The 20,000-nt window shown below is 56.4% G+C and overlaps 2 protein-coding genes across 3 annotated transcripts in view; one reads left to right on the top strand and one right to left on the bottom strand.

The window, feature by feature from the left end:
* Positions 1-446: 446 nt before the first annotated feature.
* LOC102900326 (collagen alpha-1(III) chain-like) lies at positions 447-7,828 on the bottom strand. Of its 2 annotated transcripts, none has more exons than XM_045062518.1 (3): positions 4,615-7,828; positions 2,933-3,144; positions 447-1,670 (listed from the first exon to the last, which is right to left on the bottom strand). In XM_045062518.1, the coding sequence occupies exon 1, from the start codon at positions 6,929-6,931 to the stop codon at positions 5,528-5,530; it is 1,404 nt and encodes a 467-aa protein (XP_044918453.1). In that variant the 5' UTR covers positions 6,932-7,828; the 3' UTR covers positions 447-1,670; positions 2,933-3,144; positions 4,615-5,527. The 2 variants fall into 2 exon arrangements, 1 of the variants encoding a protein (XP_044918453.1); XR_002160181.3 differs by having other exon boundaries at positions 6,915-7,822.
* A 3,788-nt stretch (positions 7,829-11,616) lies between these two features.
* The window catches only part of LOC111561467 (collagen alpha-1(I) chain-like), a 59,948-nt gene continuing 51,564 nt past the window's right edge, over positions 11,617-20,000 (top strand). The window contains exons 1-2 of the mRNA XM_045033182.1: positions 11,617-11,874; positions 19,334-19,925. Of these exons, the coding sequence (XP_044889117.1) occupies positions 11,617-11,874; positions 19,334-19,925 (850 nt within the window). The remainder of the gene's footprint in view (positions 11,875-19,333; positions 19,926-20,000) is intronic.

Genomic DNA, 20,000 nt, shown 5'->3' on the forward strand with positions numbered 1-20,000 from the left:
CAAAAGCTTGAGCTATCGGTGGCCTCGGAGACACGGATGCTGGTCCATTATGCTGAGCAAGAGTTCATTCTCTGTGGGGCGCCTGGCTGGCTCAGCCGGAGGAGAATGCAACCCTTGATCTCGGCGTTGTGAGTTCAAGACCCCCATTGGATATAGAGATTACTTAAAATCTTAAAAAAAAAAAAAAAAAGAGTTCCTATTCTATGATCCCATTTATATTAAATAAAGGTAAAATGAATCTACAATGATATGAGTCAGATCTGTGGTTGCCTGGGGCTTGGGGGGCAGGGCTGCCGACAAGTTGAGACTAGGGGACATTTTGTGGTAATGGAGTTTTCTCTCTTGACGGTGATGGTAGTGACTTGGGCACACATACACTTGTCAGAGCTCACCGAATAGCATAAGTGGAAGAGATCTCACGGAATGGGAATTGGACCTCAATAAAGTTAATTTTAAAGTTCTTGGTGTTTATTTTCCAAATCCTATAGAGGTTACTATTTGGTGACACGAAATGCTTAGGACATATTGAACGAAACGGTTGTGAAATAATCTATAGTATAATCCTACACACATATATGCAGCATGTATACATGGCTGGCTTGGAAAACACCAGAAGGACTTCCATCGAAATGTACCTAGTAATGATCTCGTGGGTAATTTTTGTTTTCTTGTTTGGGGCTTTCCCGTATTTCCAAATTTTCTGTAGCACGCGTTTTTCTTTTCATAAACAAATAAGAACAAACATATCTCTTTTCCCTTTTTCCAGCGAGAGCAGGCCGGGGACGTGGGGCTGGGTCCCAGGACGGATGGTGAGGACACCCCCGGAGGGGTCCAGCGAAGGGGAGCTCCCTGGGAGGTGATCGCGGACGATGAGGGTGCGAGGGGTGGGGCCCTCCCCTGTCCCCAGTCCTTTGGCCGGGGTTTCAGTGCTGGGTTATTCACCGGCATCACTGATGGAGGGAGGGACGTTATCCTTGGCCTGGAAGCCAGACCCTCCCGTTTGGAGTGCGGGGACCCGCGGCTCCTCTCCCGAGCACCGGCGGGGGTGGGGGTTCTGGTCTCTCTGCCGCCCAAGCCGCTTGCTTTCCCCGCTGGAGGAAGTTGTCCTCGGTGAGAGTTGCGGGGACCGGGGTGGGGGTGGAGGTGGCAGACCCCGCAGCGGATCTCCTGCCCTCCGTGGCCCTGGGAGGCCGGGGCCGTTATTCACCGCCACCACTCTCTCCAACTTTGGGGAAACTGAGGCAGAAGTGATTCACTGAAGTCACCCAGGCGGCGGAGCTCAGACTTGACCCCACGCCTGGATTCTCACACGATTCAAGCTTCATTTCCCGGGAGCTTCTGGGCCCCAACTAGCTCATCAATGCGGGGTGGGTTTGGGGGTCCGGGGCTGAGTTTTCTCCCACGCGCGTTGTCTGCTCCGGGTTCTTGTGCGACTTCTAACGTACGCACATTCGGTGGACCCGGCAGCTGAGCTTCGCAGCGGAATGTGAACTTCTCCGAGAACAGGGTTCTGCCTGCTCTTGGAGCCGCTGGGGCCCCGGCATCACCCCCAACCTAAGGCCGCTTCCCTCCGGCCAGCTGGCCTCACAAAGGTTCCGAGGAGGAGGCCCGACCGACTCGGTTTCTCTTCCCTTAACAGACTGTAGAAATGGAAAAATAAAAGCCTGAACCTGTTAAAAACAAAAACAAAAAGTGAGTGTGTGTGTGTGTGTGTGTTTAAACCAAGTCACAAATGGGAAAGAAGAGACAACAGCAAGTTAAGGACACTTGGTGACGTAGTGTTTCCCGCTCAGGTCACGATCCCGTGGTTCATGGGTTCAAGCCCCGTGTCGGGCTCTGTGCTGACAGCACGGAACCTGCTTGGGATGCTCTCTCTCCCTCTCTCCGCCCTTTCCCCACTTGTGCACGCGCACACGCACGTGCTCTCTCGATCTCTCTCAAGATACATAGATTTTTATTTTTTTAATTTTTTATTTTTTTTCAAGATACATAGATTTTTAAATAAGTAAATAAAATGCAGTTGATGAGGTAAAAGAAAAAAAGTTTAACAAATGTCATGTATTTATATGTCTATTTATAGAACTATAAAGAAATAAAACGTAAAGAGAGTGGCCAAAGTCTTTGGAGTCGAGGGACCAGGATGGAAATTTTCTCCCTTTCCATCTTCCTTCCTTCCTTGTATGTTCCTTTTTTTTTTTTTAATGTTTATTTATTTTTGAAGGAGAGAGAGACAGAGTGTGAGCAGGGGAGGGGCAGAGAGAGTGGGAGACACAGAATCCAAAGCAGGCTCTGGGCTCTGAGCTTGAACCCATGAGCCACAAGATCATGACCTGAGCCGAAGTCAGACACTTAACTGACTGAGCTACCCAGGTGCCCCCCCCTTTTTTTTTTTAAATTTATTTATTTGTTTTGAGAGACATAGAGATAGCACAAGCAGGGGAGGGGCAGAAAGAGAGGGGGAGAGAGGGAATCCCAAGCAGGCTCCTTGCTGCCAGCCCAGAGCCCAACTCGGGGCTCCAACTCATGAACCCATGAGATCATGAACTGAGAGGAAACCAAGAGTCAGACACTTAACCGACGGAGCCACCCAGCCCCCACCCCCGCCTCCACTTATGTTCCTTAAACTTTCTATAACACTTGTATTTTTTTAAGTATTCCCTACACCCAAAGTGGGGCTCGAACTTACAACCCCGAGATCAGGAGTCGCATGCCCTACCGACCAAGCCAACTGTAGGCGCCCCTACAGTTGTATGACTTTTACAATAAGATGAGATAAACTTATATGAAAAGTAGGTAAAATACATCATATTAAAATACATTATATATAAAATACATTATATTAAAATGCACTATATTAAAAACAGTCAGACTGTGCGTGAGCCTTCCCGTCAAACGGTAACTATGACAATCAAGGGTACTTTGGACTGAGTACCTGCTATGTGCCGGGTCCTCTGCGAACGTCTCCCATCACCCTGTCTCCTCAGGACACCCTGCAGGAGGGACCGGTTGCCCCCAGCCCAGGGAGCTGAGCCCCTGAGACGGCAAATGAGGCAGAGCTGAGGGCTGAACGTGGACGCCTCCGACTCTCTGGAACTATACTCCTTCCACAACAGCTTCCTGCGTCTTCAGGGGGCACGTTTTTTCCTAAATACAATGGTCGTGGATGAAAACATTTTTATCTCGTTTACATAGAATCCGGGATTATTTCTGTAAACGGAATTTAGTAAAAGAAATATAAAAGTCATAGTTTTTTTCGTTTTGTTTTTGGATTTTCTGTTTGTTGGTTTACTTTATGACACCGTTAACCAATGTCCAAACTAAGGACCAATGTCCAAACTAAGCTACATAACTTTCTGGGCCCAGGGCCTCTTGTTCGCAAAGGATTAAGACTTTTTTTTTTTTTTTTAGAAATTATTATTATTATCTTTTAATGTTTTATTTATTTTTGAGACAGAGAGAGACAGAGTATGAGCAGGGGAGGAGCAGAGAGAGAGGGAGACGCAGAATCCGAAACAGGCTCCAGGCTCCGAGCTGTCAGCACAGAGCCCGACGCGGGGCTCGAACTCACAAACCGAGAGATCATGACCTGAGCCGAAGTGAGACGCTTAACCGACTGAGCCACGCAGGCGCCCTAAGGATTGAGAAGTTTACGAGGAGGTCCACAGATCATTGATCATGCAGCACCTGCACAGGCCACGTGCCCATCGAGCCTCCCCCGACAAGGTCTTGATAGGATTTTGGTGGAGCCACGGTGACATCCGCTTTGGGGACAAACGGAGCACCAGTGACCGCGCATCAGAGAACAAATGGTTTCAAGCTTCGGGAAGAGGCGCAGTTCCTGAGACATTTTCCAGTCCCGAAAAGCCAAAGTTGCTGCAGCTGAGGAGAGGAGTCGCCAGGGAGGACGCCACGGGACAGAGCAGGTAGGTCTCCTTCCCCGCGCAAGGGTGGGGCCTCTGCACAAGGAGCTTTCACAGAAAGCGAGGGATCCCTACAGCATGTTCCTGTGAAATGTCACACCCTGACACGGAGCCTTGATAAAACTTCAATCGCGTCGCCGGAGTGTGTGTGGCTGACCAGCCGAGGTCTAGGGGAGAAGTGAGAGAAAGCCAAGGCTCACACTTGCTCCGGTGAAGACACAGTAAGAGGGGCGCCTGGGGGGGCTCGGGCGGTTAAGCCTCCAACTTCCGCTCAGGTCATGATCTCGCGGTTCGTGGGTTCGAGCCCCGCGTGGGGCTCTGTGCGGACAGCCTGCTTCGGATCCTATGTCTCCCTCTCTCTCCGCCCCTCCCCTGCTGGTGCTCTCCCTCTCTCTTTCCCTCTCTCTCAAAAATAAATACGCATTAAAAAAAAAAAAAAAACCTTAAAAACACAGCAAGAAACTCCATTCCACCTGCCGTGGCGAAGGATCTTAGGCTTCGTTGGCAGGTGGATTTCCCTCCACCGCCCGCCCCCAGATGAGGCCCGTGGGCCCTGGGAACACACTGGAAGCCTATGTGTGTAAGTTGAGGAGGATTCCGCGGCTCAGAAGACGGGCTCCGCACGGCACTCCAGCCAGCCCCAAGCGCAACCCCCTTGCTCATTTTCTCTTTAAAAAACAAACACACAACCCACCCTGCTTCTCCCAGCGTTTCGGGCACTCTGGAGTAGCAGGCCTGGGACAGAGTAGTCTCTCCATAAACAGTCTTACAAGGAAAGATGGACAGACACACGGATAAACAGGGCAGCGCAGGGGCATCCCAGGGCTGATTGGTAGGTGGCTACTCTGTGCCCCCCAGCTCCTGTTCCAGTGCTCACAGGACCCCCGAAGGGACGGGGCTTGGGTGGTGCACAGGTTCCCAGACCTGGGGCCGCTCAGCTGCCTCCCCCAGCCCGGATGTGTCCCCAGGACGCTGCCCCGGGAAGGTTCCAAGCCAGGCGGAGCCAAGAGGGCAGAAAATGAAGAAGAGCAGCCCAGGGCTGCCAGGTGTGGTCAAGGCCTGGCACACGAAACATGTGCCCGAAGGGCAGGAACGGGGTCCTGCGTTCACTGCAGATGCCGGCTGGGCCTCTCCGCGGTCCCCTCCGGGACACCGGGGCTCACCAGCTGTCCTTCCACTCTGAGGACAGAAACATAGGGTAGCTGGCCGCAGTGGCTGACTCAAGCCCTTTGCTGGGGGGACAAGACAGACAGAGACCCAGGGGCTGCTGCTGCCCCGGGGACTCGGTGTTAGTGTCACTACCTTTCAGGAAGCATATGTTCTGCTCTCTTCGCCACCCCCTCCGCCCCCCAATTTGCCCAAGACACTTGGGAGTGGGTTATAAAACACACAGGTGCCCCAGGAGGGTGCCCAGCAAGGCTGAAGGAGACCCTCCAGAGGGGGAGGGGTGGTTGTTTACCAATTAAGAAAGAAACAACCCCAAAAAGCTCTGGGCGGAATTTCAAATTGTCGGATTTCTAAGTAGCCAGCACCCCCCCCGCCCCCCTCCAGCGTATTTCTTTCTTTCCTCCCCTCTCCCGGCCTGCTTTCCCTCTTTGTTGCCAAGCTCAGACGTCGCTGCTGAAACCCAGCCCAGCGCCCGCGAAGCCCGGAAACTTCCAGCTCCGCGACCGGGCGGAAAGTTGGGGTCGCAAGGCCAGGGTGACAGCGGCGCCCCAAGGGCCGGGCGCGGCGGGGACCCGGGGCGCCGCCCGTCGCGGCCTCGCTCCGCCCGGCCGCGCCGGGACCTCGGACAGTCCAGGGGCCGGACGTGAACTTGACCGCGCGGGGCTCCCCGGGACGACCCGGTAAGCGCGCCCGCTCCCCCGCCCTCGCCCCACCCCGTGCGCCGCGGCCGGCCGGGGTCCGAGCGCGCGGCCCGGGCTTCGGGGCTTCGGGGCTTCGGGACTTCGGGGCTTCGGGGCTTCGGGGTGGGCGGCCCGGGGTGCAGGGGCCGGGTCTCGGGCCGGGAGGGGGCGCCGCGGCCGCCATGAGAGCGCACCGCCGAGCCCCGGCCCTCCAGCGCCCCGCGAAGTCTGCCCTCCCCGGCCTCCTCCCGAACAAAGCCTCGGAAGTTCGGGAGGGAATCTTCCCGACACGTTCCCTCCCAGGGGCTGCTGCGTCTGGGCGGCGGCCATCCAGGCTCTTAAAGGGGAAACAAGACCACTCGGGCTCTCTCCTCTGTTTCTTGCACGCCCCCCCCCCCCACTTTGGCTGAGGGAAGCAGGGGGGCGCGGGGGGGGGTGCCACTGCACCTCTAAGGTGGTCACTCTCTCCGGCGGGGGCCTGCCCCGGGGGCTCCACGCTCGGATTAGGGCCTGCCAAGAAGAGGGACCCCCCAACAGTTCAGGGAGAACCTGCCCCATCCGGGCCGCAGCGGGAGCGGTCCTGGGGGCTCTGGGGGGACACTGCTCCCCACCCACCCCACTTCCCCTGGCAGCTTCCCTGCGGCCATGCTGGGGGGGGGGGGCCCTCCTGAGCAGGACGCACCCGGCCACAACGTCCCTGTCTGCTCTGCCTGGGGTGACTGTGCCAGGGCAGCCGGAATGCCAAGCCACCATGACACAACATGGCAGCCGTGGTCGGGGCCTGTGGAGGAGAGGGAGCCCCGGGCCTGTGGGACCTTGTCCACGGGGAGCAAGGGTGGGGACACGGGTGCCTCCTTCACCCGCTTTCCTTTGCCCACAGACCCAGGCCCAGCAGCCACTCCAGCCCATTTCTCCACACCTTTCCCCCTTTGCCTGAGACAGGCCTGTGAGTGTCCTGATCCCTAGAGGGGGGGGGCACCTACGGGATAGGAAAGCCCCCCCCCCACCGGGTTGCTGGCAGAACCTCGAAAGCTCCAGAGTTCTGCCTTGGGTCTGGGCCTGGATCTCTAAGATGCACTGAATGCCCCCCGACCGGAGCAGGGACTGCCTGCGTGGCCTTGCTCTAGACAGTGGCCAGGCTCCTGACCTTCTGGAGATCTCCATTCCCAGGGCTCCCGGAGCCCACAGTCCTCAGTGAGAGGCCCGCAGGGCAGTGGCTAGAGCACCCTTGCAGGAGCGAGGCCTGGGCCAGCTGGGGATTGGGCAGGTCACCACCCTCAGTGCCCCGGACATTCCAGCGGGGGCCTCCAAAGGGCAGCCTGCAGGGTTCAGGCAGGCCAGGTGGGGCCCAGTGGAGATTTTTCAGGGACCAAGGAACAGAGAACAGATCCCAGGCCTGCCAGTAGCTGCCAAGAGGGTAAAGGCCTCGGGTTCCAGAGCTGCAGACTCATTAGGAGAAGAAAATCCATACCTGTGCATGGAATGTCCAAACTTTGAAAATATCACAGGACAGAAGAAACATATCCTTGGGTTGAACCCAGCCTGTGGACCCCCACTGTGCAACCCCTTGGACACATGAGCTGGTTAGTGGTAAAAGGAGGCAATTGCCTAGTGACCCTCGTCCCAGCTCAAGCTCTGGCCAGGAAGCCCCATAGATCTGGGGAGCAGGGAGGGGAGGTGGTCCGCACCCCACTTGCCCCACGTCTCAGGGAAGTCGTGGCCTCCGCATACTGAGTGCTCCAGACAACTGAGGCTGACGTTGCCCCCTTGGGCCCACGTTTGCTTAACTGAACTGATTTGAAGTTAAAAATCTCGCTTTGAATCAGGTAACAGGACTGCCCCGCCCCCACGTCCTTGGAGGAGCCTCCGTGCCCTCTCGGCCTGTGCCCACAGAGCTCGCTGTGTAGGACGCAGAAAGCGAATCTGAACTTGAACTTTCTTCCTGTCCCAAGCAGTACAGTCAACCTCCAGGTACGAAAACCTGGGCCTGTTGCTGCACCGAGGGCGGGCCGCAGAGAGGCGGGGCTGTGGCTCCAGCCCGGGGGGGCCCCGGGAGACTGACCTCGTCTCCCGGCATCCTCAACTTCCTCACTCATAAAATGGGCTCAGTACTGGCTCTGACTCAGTGGGATCGTGGGGAGGATGGCGATACCCGCGTGCACACTTAGCGTGGTACCAGCCCACAGTAGGCACTCAGTATGCGTTCACTGCTCTATCGGACCGCAGTCCGGGTAGACCCTGCCGCTGGCTCCCCTCACAAACCCACCTGCTTCTGGGGCCGCTCAGGACTCTGTCTCGCCATTTCATGTCAACCCTCAATTGCTTGCCTCTCCCCGCTTCCTTTGTTTCTTTTCTTATCCTCAAAGAAAGCATCGCTGAGCCTCTCCCCTGTGTCGACAGCCCTGTGCTGAGCACTGGGGATCGAGAGGTGAGTCTGATACACACCATACCTTGAGAAGCTCCTGGAGGCTCTGTGCAGCTATGACACCGGGGTGAGGTTCTCTGGGCTAATTTCCCATCCAGAGAGGGTGTTTCCCGCACAGTGCTCCTGCTGGCAGCCCTGCAGTCTTTGTTGAATGCCTCCAGAGACGAGCAGCTCACCGCTTCCCCGGGGGTGTGTCTGCGGCAGCCTCGTTGGTATCCCCGAAACTTGACTGTTCGGACCGGGTGTAGACAGGGCTACAGCAGTGGCTCTGGGTCTGAGGCGCCTGGTTTTACAGGCGGGAGGGGGATGCACACTCCTGGTAAGAGGGTCCTAAAAAGTGGGTGAGGTGCTCGTCTTAGAAGGGACGGATGCGTGTTGTTACAAAACAGAGCCCCGTTTCCCGCTTTTGCCGGTAGCCTCCGTAGCAAGGAGAAGACGACGACAGGGCTCTCTGAGCGGGACACTAACCAAACATAGTACAAAAAGCTGGTCGCTGCACTAAGGGAGCCGGGGAGCCAAGTGGAGGCGTCCGGAGGCCTCGGGTCGCCCGCTGGGACTCCGCCTGCACAATCTGCAGAGCTCAGTGTGAAGGGAACGCGTGCGGCCCTTGTTCAGAATGATCAAGAATTTCAAGATGGTGACAGCAGGGCATTAAACGAAGGGTGGGCCCTTCTGAGCACAGGGCCTTCCCTTTGTGACAGGTCACCAACTCGTGAACGCGCTCCCGCCGCGAGCGGAGGCCGGAGAGGACCCCCAGGCGGTCCCTCCAAGGAGCGTGACTCCTCTCCTGCATTGCCTCTTCCTTCCATCACTGATGTTACATGCTAATTTTAGAGCATTTTGAATCCTCACCAAAGAAGAAAAATATTTTCAATCACCTGGAAAACCCCGCTCTCTCGGAAATAGCCAGTGGGAGCGCCTTCGGCAGCTTCCAACTTCCACAATTTGAAACAAAATTAGCATTTTAGCTTCTTCTGGTAATATGTATCATTTTATCTCCTGCTTGTTTCACTAAATATTTTATCACCGCCCCATTCCCAAGTCAGAAGATCTCATTCTCGCACCGGTTGATTGTTAATGACTAATATTCCGTTGGATACATCTTTTTTAACAACCCTTGTTATTGGATGCCGGCTATCTACCGTTGTCTCTGGTATAAACAGCACTTTGAGGAATGCCTGTGTGCACATTTCTGCCGATTTCCTAGGAGAGCAAAGGCTCTTAGGTCCCAGAAGTCTCTTGGGGGGGGGGGGGTCTCTGAAGTGCCTCCTTGGCCACGGTCTCCGGATGAGGACCCTGGGCCCAGGGAGCAGAGGCCCCGGCCCCAGAACTTCCTGCCTGGCCTATCGTGAGGACAGATTAATGATAATGAGGCGGAAGATGGCCCCTTATCCCACCGAACTGTGGACCGGATTTTGGGGTCTGGGCTGCCTCAGTCACTAAGCCCGCCACGCTGGGGATGCAATAAAATAAGGCTTAGTGGGGTGCCCTCTCTTGGGCAACACTCGGACATGGTGGCGTGGAAAAGCAGGAAGAAGGGGAGGAGGAGGGGCGAGAAAGCAGAAGCCAGGAGGTGAGGTGAGAGCCCCCTGAGGAGAGGAGGGCTCTGCGGGGCAGCTGGTCACTTGGCCGAAGACTCCAGAGGGCAAGATGAGGTCTGCCGACCGCAGCCCAGCACGGCCTGCCACCGATGCGCAGCGGACGTTGTGTGGAATGGATACGGAGGCGGGCTGCACCCCCAGCCTCGCTCAGAGGTGTCTGGACATGTGGGGGAGGAAGGGAGGTGGTGTATGAGTTTCCTATTGCTGCCGTAACAAAGGTCACTGATTTAGTGGCTCCACCAAGGCAAGCTCATTATTGTGCAGCTGTGGAGGCTGGGAGTCCGCAATGACTCACGGGGCTAAAACCAAGGTGCTGGCAGGCTCGGTTCCTTCTGGAGCACCCCCCCCGCCCCCCGGGGGAGAAACCTTGCCTCGGCCTTTTCTAGCCTCTAGAGGTGCCCACATTCCTTGGCTTCTGGCCCTTCCTCCATCTCCAGGGAGAGACTGCACCCCTCCTTCTCTGATCACCGTCGGGCCAGGGGCTCCAAGTTCAAGGGTTTGTGTCATTACATCGGACCCAACCGGATAATCCAGGATCCAGGCCCTTAACTCGTCCACCCGCCCAGTGGATTTGGACTCTTCTGGGTTTGCTCCTGGGCTGAGTAAGTTCCTGCCAGAGGCACTGTTAATGGCTCCCCCTTGGCCTATCTCCAGGACAGAGGTTCTGGGAGCTCAGGCAGGTTCTCTGCTCAGCCAGGAGCTGCTTTGCCTCCCCCCACAGGGCAGGCATCGTGGGGCCCACGGCCCAGGCATCGTGGGACCCATTTCATGGGTGGGCAAACTGAGACCCGGTGAGGCTGGATGATTTGCTTAAGGCCACACAGCTGGCGGGGGACAGAGCTGACCCTCAGTGATGGCGGACCCTAAGCCCAGGGCCCCACGGGCCTGCCACCTGCCCCTAGGAATACAGCCTTCCCTGGCTCTCCCTTAACCACAGCCCTTGATTCTTTCCAGAAGGGCGGCAGGCCTTCCTGCCCCTTTTCCAGAACAGGCCGGCTGTTCTCAGGGACAGAAAGGCCACAGGGCGGCCCTTGGCAGGGGGCTCGTGTGAGCACGAAGGGATGTGGGCGCCTCACCAGGCCGCGGGGCCTCACCGCGGCTTGCGTGTTTGTAGGCGAAGGTGTGGATAGCAGAAGCCACGCTTGTCCCAGCCTGGAGGGCAGCCGCCCTGCCAGGTCCTGCTCCCCGCTGAGGGCCTTTGGGACGTCTCTTAACACAGAACCAGCACAGCACGTTGACCTGACCAATGCAGAGTTGCTCTGAATAAGGAAGTGAGGAAGAGAACGTTCCTGGCTCAGCATCTGAGGCTGGGCTGGCCCTCCATACACAAAGGCAGGCAAGGGCGTGCACCCCACGGCTGGGACTGTGCAGAGGGCACGGCCCGCCTTCCCTCCAAGCCACCCCCTGCAGCCGATCCCCCCACCCCCGGGGGCCTGAGCCTGGCACGGGAGGAGTTAAGCGGCTGCCGCGGGCACCTTGGCACACGGAGCTGCCCAGAATGTCCGGCTCCCCACCCCCACGGCTTTCCTTCCTTTTTTTTGCCTTTTTCCTTCTTAATTAATCATACGCTGCTGCCCAATTTAAATATGGAAATGCCCAGGCCTGGCGATGCAATTATTCCCCAGGCCAGGCGGGCTGTCCGGCCCTGGGCTGCGGGGAGCATCGTGGCATCGCCTCCTTTCTGGTGTGTGTGAAATTATGTGCACAAAAGGCGTCTCCTTATCTGAGTGTGTGAACTAACTAAATAAATAAGGGCTTTTGTTTGTTTCCCGGCTCCTGCACATGACTGTTTTGACTAAAGCGCCCGTGTTGTCTGTGCCTTTATGGGGCTCCGGAGAGGGGCCGGGGGCGGGGGGCGGCCGCCGGGCATCTGGGCCTCTCCCTCCCCGGGCACCGCCGCGGCCCGCACCCCTCCCCGCACACACCCTCGCCGGAAAGTTCCCCTGCCCGGGCCGGGCTCCCAGGAGGCTGGCACGGTGCCAGGCTCGCCGCGGAGCGCGGGCAGCGGGGTGGGGCGAGCGGAGGCGGCGCCGAGGACGTGGCCGGGCGCCCCGGGCGCGAGCCGGACCGAGGCCCGGAAGGTGAGGGCACCCCCCCCTCCGCCCCCGACACACACACTCCCACCCCACCGGGCGGGCGCAGGGTGGGCACGGGGCGGCGGTGGGGGTGGGGGTGGGGGGGGCGCCGATCGGGCCCGGAGCTGGAGAGCGGGCGGTGGGGGAGGGGAGGGCACAGAGCCGGGCAGTGCCAGGCGGCCGCCCGCCCTCCCTCCGGGCCGGGGCTCCGCGGGGAGGCCGCGCGTGCACGGGGGGCCAGGCGGGCCGTGGTGGTGGCCGGAGGAAGGCCGGCGGGGCGAGGCGGGGCCCGGGGCTGTCAAGGAGAAAAACATCCCAAGGCCTGCAATTTGCTGCCCTCAGCTTTTTTTTTTTTTTTTTTTTTTCCTCCTGCTTGGGAGGGGAGAAAAAAAAAAAAAAGCAGTGCTTCCTCTGGAGGCGGATGCAAAAAGGATGCAGAATTTTAACCATCTCCTGCACCCGGTCCTTCCTCAGCAGGGTGTCCAGGCCCAGGCCGGGCACCTCGGCGTGGACCGAGGGCGGGTGGTGAGGGCGCCAGGTGCCCTTCTCTGCCAGACGCCGGAAAGCCCGCATCCCCTCCAGCCCGCATCCCCGTCCAGGAGCTGGGCCCAGGGCAGCCAGGGCAGGGGGTGTGAGGACTGGAGGTCATGGGGCAGGTGGTGGGCCCCGGCGGGAACGGCCGCCTCTGGTGCCACCGTCCCCTGCCCTTGGTGGCTTGGTGGGCTTTTCTCTGGGTGTCGCATGGCATGCCTCGGCACAGCGCTGGGGGGGGGGGGTCGTGTCTTGGTTCTCCCTGACTTGGGGCCTTCGGCCGTTCTGGGATCCCCCGGCCTTTCTCGTGACCAATTTCTGTGCTTAAAAAATAATTTGGTAAGTTTTCCGGCGTCTGGCGGGGGCTCCACACACCGTACATTCAGGGCCGGACGTAAGGAATGAATTCTACGGTGCGGAAGGTGATCTGGTCACCGGAGGGACAGCAGGGCAAGCCCCGGGTGCGGAAGGAGAGGCCCGTGCCCCTCGCGGGGCTGTGTGGGGAGCGGTCCCGGGAGCTTGGTGGGAAGGTCCAGGGAGGCACAGGGCCTAGGGCCCATGAATATGTTTTAACTTTAATGTCCCTTAAAATCCGGAGAAAAAATGACTGCAATCATAATGAATAATATAATGATGAGTTCAGCCATCTTTGTATACCAGTGCAGTCATAACATATAATTTTAATACGTACGGAGCAAGGGGCCGTGAGGCAGAAGCATTTGGGTCCCTGAAAGTCACGATGGGGCCCTAGGCTGGTCAGCCTGTCCCAGGACAAAGGGTCAGGTGTCTGGCTCCTGGGAGGCCTTTGGGGGCCATCTGGGTGCCCTGTGAATCTGGCTTCTCCAAAAGCCAGCCGGGACAGGTTGGCACAGCCAGCTGTGCAGAGGAGCCAGGGCCCTCGTGTGTGTGTGTGTGTGTGTGTGTGTGTGTGTGTGTGTGTGTTCCTATGCACACGTATGTGTTTTACAAAGGATTCCCACGCACGTCAGTGTGAAAGACCCGGTTCTGGAGACAGGTGAACCCAAGGCTGAGGTCAGACGTGGCCGTGAGAGCCTGGTGTTCCTGGCCGTGGGCTGAGGGGTTGTGACTCGGCCAGGAGCTATGGTGGCATCCCCCCGCCCCCCTGCCGGCCATTGTCTCCCTGGGAGAGAGGGGATTTGGAAGCCCACTCCCAGCCCAGCCCAGCTCTGTGCAGTAGACACAGAACACGAGCTGCAGACCGGGCCACATGCGTAATTTCACGTGGCTGAACACCCACCTTTTTTAAAAAGTAAAAGCAAACAGATGACATTCCCTTTAATAATACAACTTACTTTATCTAGTATATATTCGAAGGAGTATATTTCAGTGTGTAATTAATACAAAATTATTAATGAGTTTTTGCTTTTTTTTCTTCTATGAAGTCTTTGAAATCCAGAGTGTATGATCCACATACATCTCCATTCAGACAGACTCCCTGACTTTCAGAGGCTTAGTGGTCACATGTGGCACGTGGTGAGGGACTACCGTATCGGGCAGTGCGGGTGTCGCAGGTCCCCAGGCCCACCACCACCCACCTCCGCACCCCAGAGTGGGGGAGACTGGTTTTTCTGCTTCTATTTTTTTTTTTTTTTTTTTTTTGCTGGTGGCCCTTCTTGGCCAGGGTCAAACACGCTCGTGGTGTCTAGTCAGGCCCCCAGCATCCCCGAGAGCTGCAAGCTTCCAGGATGAGGGGAGGACTGCTGGGAAGGGTTTCTTCGGCCATGCTCCCAGACGCCGGGGGGACGGTACAAAGGGCTGGCTTCAGGGTACAATAGTGGGGCGGTTAGTCACAGTGCCGGGCAGCGGGCAGGCACACAGAGCTCCCTGTGTCTGTGCCTGGCCGGGCTGGGCCCTGCAGCCCGGTTTCCCCTCTCTGCCTTTTGTTTGCACCCCTCCCTACTCCCCGATTAACCCCCTGCTCCCCGTTGGCTACCTGGCTGCTTGGCTGGGGCATCCTTACTAACCTCCGGTTTCCATCAGCCACCCTGGCCAGGGGCAGGCTCCTTCTGGAAGGAGAGCTCAGGCCCTGCACGGTTTCATTGGCATCTCTTGGGAGAGGGGCATCGGAAGAGCTCCGACGCTGTGGTTCTGCCGTGTTTGTGTGGTTTTTGCGTGAGTTAGAGCAGTTTTTGCGTGAGTTAGATAGCCGTGCGTGCTGGCTCCTTACTTCGAGATCCCGTCAGCGTTTGAGAGGGTGCCTTGTGCGAGGGGCTGTGCATTGCCGGAAACAATGAAAAGCCAAAACTGTGAAGAATTAAGGAGTGGCCCCGAAGCGTGTGCCCGCACAGCACATTTCAAGGCGAACAGACTGATATAAATATTTTAATCCTGTGCAGAGATGATGGATAAGATAAAATAAATTAGTCATGTCCCAGCCCTGTCTGGGGACACTTGGAAAGCGGGACTTCGGCTAGCATTCGGTCCTTAGCACTGACAACTAAAATCTCCCTGCTAGCTTGCGATCCTGGCGACCCCGGGATGGAATTAGCTGTTTGTTGTGATTTGACAGTTAAATTATTAACATGTGGGGAAGGTAACTGCCCTGCAAAAGGTATAAAATGCAGTTAGCAGTCTCTCTCTCTCTCTTTTTAATTACAAATTATCTGTGCAGACATTCTGCACCCTGGGTTTTCTTTGCTAAAGTAAAGTGGCATGTGTTTTCATTTTAGAAGGCAGGGATGGTTTGCTGTGCCCTGGGTGAGGAGAAGGAAAAGAAAGGGTCTTTTGAAAATGTGCCCATCTACTCCCCGCTTAAAAATTCCAAGCGCCAGACGGTTTCCTTGGAGGAAAGAAGTGTCTCCGATGCATTTATCTTACCTGTTGATTACATGGCATAATTACTTTTCACAAGAATTTAATCCCTGTCCGAAACCGAAGGCGTCTGTGGAATGTGAACGGCCTAGGTGTGCTTGGCCCGCAAGAGGTTGACATCTCGGTGTTAATAATCACCGCGTGCCGATCCCGGGCCCAGTCCGCTGTCCGGACGGCACAGGGTCCACGTGCCGTAGCCCGTCCCACGACTGCCTTTCGAAGTGATGCAAGACATATGTTCGGCTCACATCATTTTGTTCTGATTTATTTTAAACCCCTTCAGATGATTTTAGCACAAAGAGTGGTATATCTTCCTTGCATTCGGAGAGCCATTGGATTTTCAAGCTGGAGTACGATTTTTTTTTTTTAATTTTCTCAAAAATCCAAATTTAGCACTTGCCTTTTAGAGTAGAAAACGGCATGCTGGTTCGTCTTTTAACTCACCGCGAAAGAGAGAGACTTCAGATCAAATCCGTTTGATTTGTTCATTCGTTCCCACCCATTGTTGTCAAGGGGCTGAAAGTGGCCCACTTTTACAAAATAACATAAGGAAAAAGGCGTGTTCCCACCCAGCCTCCTGAGTGCTTGTGGGGTGGACTCCAGCCCCAGAGGAGTCACAGACGCGTCTGGGAGTTGAGATCCTTCCCCGGGGGCGTGTGGCCCTGGGCTCCCACCCATCCTTGCGTAAAAGACAGTCCTCGCCTGGATGAGCACCGCACACCTGGGCCGGCCACTTCTCGGCGCTCCCCGCATCTCTCAAGTGATAAACAGACCCTCTGCAAATACCATTCTTTTAAAACAAACCCGACAAAATCTTCCCTAATTGCAGTTCTGCCCTGGACCACCTCCAGAAATGGAGGGAAAAAAAAAAAAATGGACTAACGGGAAATATAGTCGATCCCCGGGGAAAACGGCTCGCTTGCAGGAAGGTGCCCAGACCAGGTGTGGAAGCCGCTGTGGACACCTTGGGAGACTCAAAGCCTCAGCTCCAGTCCTGGGGCTCTTCGCTTCTCTGAGCCTGCTCCCCAGATTTAAAACGGGAAGCGCAGTGTCCACCCGCGCCCCGTGTCAAGGGCTGTTGCAGAAATACTCCCACGGCAGAGCCAGTATCTGCACGGCCAAGCTGCTGCCCGGTTTCATTTTCTATTTGCGAGTGTTTTTCCAAAGGGTGAAGCGCTAGAAACACGTGAATGGCCATTATCATCGTAGTAACTTGTCCGGCAACATCCGACTCTTACTGTTTACGTTACACTCGTAAATACTTAGCAGTCATTCACTCCATTCTTCCAATGAAGTCTGTCTACCTGACTTACAATGAGTGTCATCTGATCAGTAACATGATCCTTTTCTGCGGATGAAAGCAATTGACGCTCATCGTAGAAAATTTGGATAGTACAGAAAAACGCGTGTAAGGGAAAACTTGTTCATCCCGGACTCCACCAAAGCCCTGCTCATGCTTCCAGGATTTCCTTCCAGGCTTGGATTAACCCCATGACTTCAGTGCTGGGCCCTCCTGCCCTCTGTATTCTCCTTCTTCAGGGCCAGCTCCTTCCTCGCCCACAAGCCGCCTCCTTCAAGCGGGCCCCGCCAGGCCCTGGTGTTCTGGAGAGGACCTCGGGCTCCATGGCACCCAGCCTTCTTTCCCCCGTGCTCCGCGAACCATGTCAGGGCAGGCCAGACAAACCGCCACTGCGGCCCCATGGCAGAGCCCCGGCTGACTCAGGGCGTTGGAGGAAAGGGGAGAGTGGCACGAAACACAGCCCCTTGCGAGGCCCGAGCCTTCTCCTCCGGGCAGGACAGGGCAAGGGGGAGGCAGGGCAGCAGGCACCTGGCAGCTTGGTGGAGGGGGTGAAAAGCGGGCCTGAGGTCCGGATTCTTGGCAAAGAGAGCTGCGTGAAGCAAATTACTTCTTAGACACGCAAAGTTTCGTCAGAACTGTTGAGATAATGTTTCCAAGGTGTGCAACTTTACGGTCCTGACTTAAACCACCGTGAGGCTGGGGGTTCATGCCGAGTGGCTTGGTAGGGCAGAAATAGGCCAGCGTGCAGCGAGAGGGCACAATTCGCAAACACCGTGTTGGAATCAGGTACGTGCCTCGGCTGGTCTCGCAGATCCGTCAGGCCTCTGGAGGGGGACAGACTGATTCCCAACCAAATTGCTTTCTGGAGCAACTGTGATCTGGAGGGCATTCTAGAATTTCCAACTTCGTTTCTTTTTAAAAAAATTTTTTTTTAATGTTTATTTTTATTTTTGAGAGAGACAGAGACAGAATGCGAAGGGGTTAGGGGCAGAGAGAGAGGGAGACACAGAATCCGAAGCAGGCTCCAGGCTCCGAGCTGTCGGCACAGAGCCCGACGCGGGGCTCGAACTCACGAGCTGTGAGATCAAGACCTGAGCCGAAGTCGGACACTCAACCGACTGAGCCACTCAGGCACCCCTCTAAGTTCATTTCTGATAGGATAGATGGAGTCTAACCCCCCCCCCCCTTAGAATAATGTAGTTTTTCAGCCCCCTAAGATCAGACCATTAGAGATTTATTAGTAACCCACATTGCAGACAGCCTGCACAGGCAAGGCCATCGGGGGTAGTGTGAGTTACAGCAGAGAAATATTAGCAAGAACTAAAATTTGGAATAACAGGGACCCGTGGGGTGAATTATCACGTAACACAATAATGCAATAGTGTGTCCCTGTTAAAATGCTGTTGACAAAGAGTTTGCAGCCGCATGGGGAGGACTTGGGGACGACAATGGATACAACATTTCACAAGCAGTAAATATATATGTAAATTATGTAATTGTACGCACATGTTTACTGTTGGGAAGGGAATATAATAGACTATTATTTCTGGATAGTAGCACAGAGGTGAATCCTCCTTTCTCCATGTGCTTTATACTTGAATTATTGATATTTTATGCTTACTACTTACACGATGTCTCTCTTAAATTTCTATCTTTAAATTACTCAGACTTCGGACTTTGCTGTCCCTTCTCGAAACACATGGTGTTTTTATGAGCAGAAAAAAAATAATTTTTAAAGGCGTGTGAGTCGAAACAGAGACAAACGGCAAATTTTCCTCCAGTGGTTGTGGATAGATGGCACGTAGCAGAAATATTCGTTAGGCCAACAAATATGTATGTAAGTATTATTCGTTTCTTATAAAAGACCTACACCTTGATAGCTTATTAATCAAAGACTACATGGGCCCGGTAACCAAACTCGCACAACCAGGGCATAAACATCTCAGTTAAGATTTTGCGTGAACTTGAGGAGAAATATTTTTGTGCCCTTAGTCATAGCATTAAGAAGGGAAAAAAGGCATTCTTGTTCTTCTTGGATACTTTTTTGGATGAGCAGCCACCATAGTTACACCCTGCGCTCCATCTGGGACTTCTGCATTGTGCTTCTGCTGCTGGGTGTTTAAGGGCCATTTAAAAGATTCTTCAAGTTCTTATCTGGAGGAACACAGAGATCTTGGATTCATAACGTCAGATCATAAACTGTGGACTTTGGGTGGAAATCTTAGTGGTTTATTTATGTTTGCTCGCCTTCTTTGAAAAAAGAAACAAAACAACGTTCTTCCACCCCCCTACCCCCCCCCCCCCCAGCTGCACTTTGCAGGACTTCCATATCTCAAAATATTCTCCTGTGGCCTTATAAGTCACCTGCTGACTCACAGCTGGAGATGCACGGGAGCATCTCTTGCGTCAAGACACGAGGCGGGAATTTGCTTTTTTAACCGTAATGCTGCAGGATTTTGTGATGCGGCGGAAAAAGTCCGTCCACGTTTCCATCTAAAATACCTTAGCCTTCGAGCAAGTGTCATTTTTCTTCCCTGTAAAATGAATTCCCAGGAGCAGCCGCGTTGGGCAGGCGAGAATCTTTAAGACGCAGGGGTCGGGGAAGGAACGCAGTGCCTCCCACCCCCCACCCCCCACCGGCTCAAAAGGCCCGAGTGACCCTGCGCGGCCCGCCACGGGGCGCAGGTGAGCCGAGACCCGCGGGGACCCACCGGGGACCCGCGGGCCGCCCGCAGAGTCCCCCTCCAGGCCCCCCGGCCGGCCCTCCGCCCGCGCTCCTGCTCCCCCCGGCCCCCCCGTCAGGGCCTGGCTGGCGCGGCCTCAGTTTCCCCGGCCGTCTCCGCGGGCTGGGGCGCAGGCCAGGCCGGCGGCGACCCGGGGCGCCGGCGGGAAGGGGGTCTGCACGCGGTAGGCCCGGCTGGGAGGTCCCGCCGGCCTCCGGGGCGCGACCCTCTAATCCGCTTTAGTCAATATATTGTGCGCTTTTCCTTCGGCAAAGTAAACAGGGCGGGCGAACAAAGCGGCGGCCGCCCGGCCCGCGACTCCCTGACCCCGGGGTCGCGCCCTTTGTTCGCCCTCAATGGGGCCAACCCACCGCCCGCCGCGGCTAATTGGGGCGCGTGCCGCCGCCAAGGCTGCCGCCGCGGACCCCAGACCCCGGCGCCTGTTAGGGCCTGGACCCGGACCCCGACCCGGACCCCGACCCCAGACCTCGCGCCCCCCGCGCGGACCCGGACCCGGGGCCCCGGCTCGCCTTGGAACTCGGACCCGCACCCGGACGCAGACGGAGACCCCCGCCCCCGGACCCCGGCAGGGCTCAGGACTCGGACTCGGACTCGGACCCGGGGCCCCTGCTCGGATCCCGATCTCTGCCCCACGCAGACTCCAGACCTCGGTTCGGACCCCGGCCCGCGCGCCCTGCCCCGCTGAGGGCCCGATCCCCGGCCCAGGTCGACCCGGTCGCGGGCTG

The sequence above is a fragment of the Felis catus genome, chromosome B4 (genome assembly GCF_018350175.1).
Source record: "Felis catus isolate Fca126 chromosome B4, F.catus_Fca126_mat1.0, whole genome shotgun sequence".
Taxonomy (NCBI): domain Eukaryota; kingdom Metazoa; phylum Chordata; class Mammalia; order Carnivora; family Felidae; genus Felis; species Felis catus.

Bases quoted from the DNA above. Each gene is read 5' to 3' on its own strand.
- LOC102900326 (XM_045062518.1), bottom strand. From the start codon at position 6,931: ATGGAGATCTCCAGAAGGTCAGGAGCCTGGCCACTGTCTAGAGCAAGG.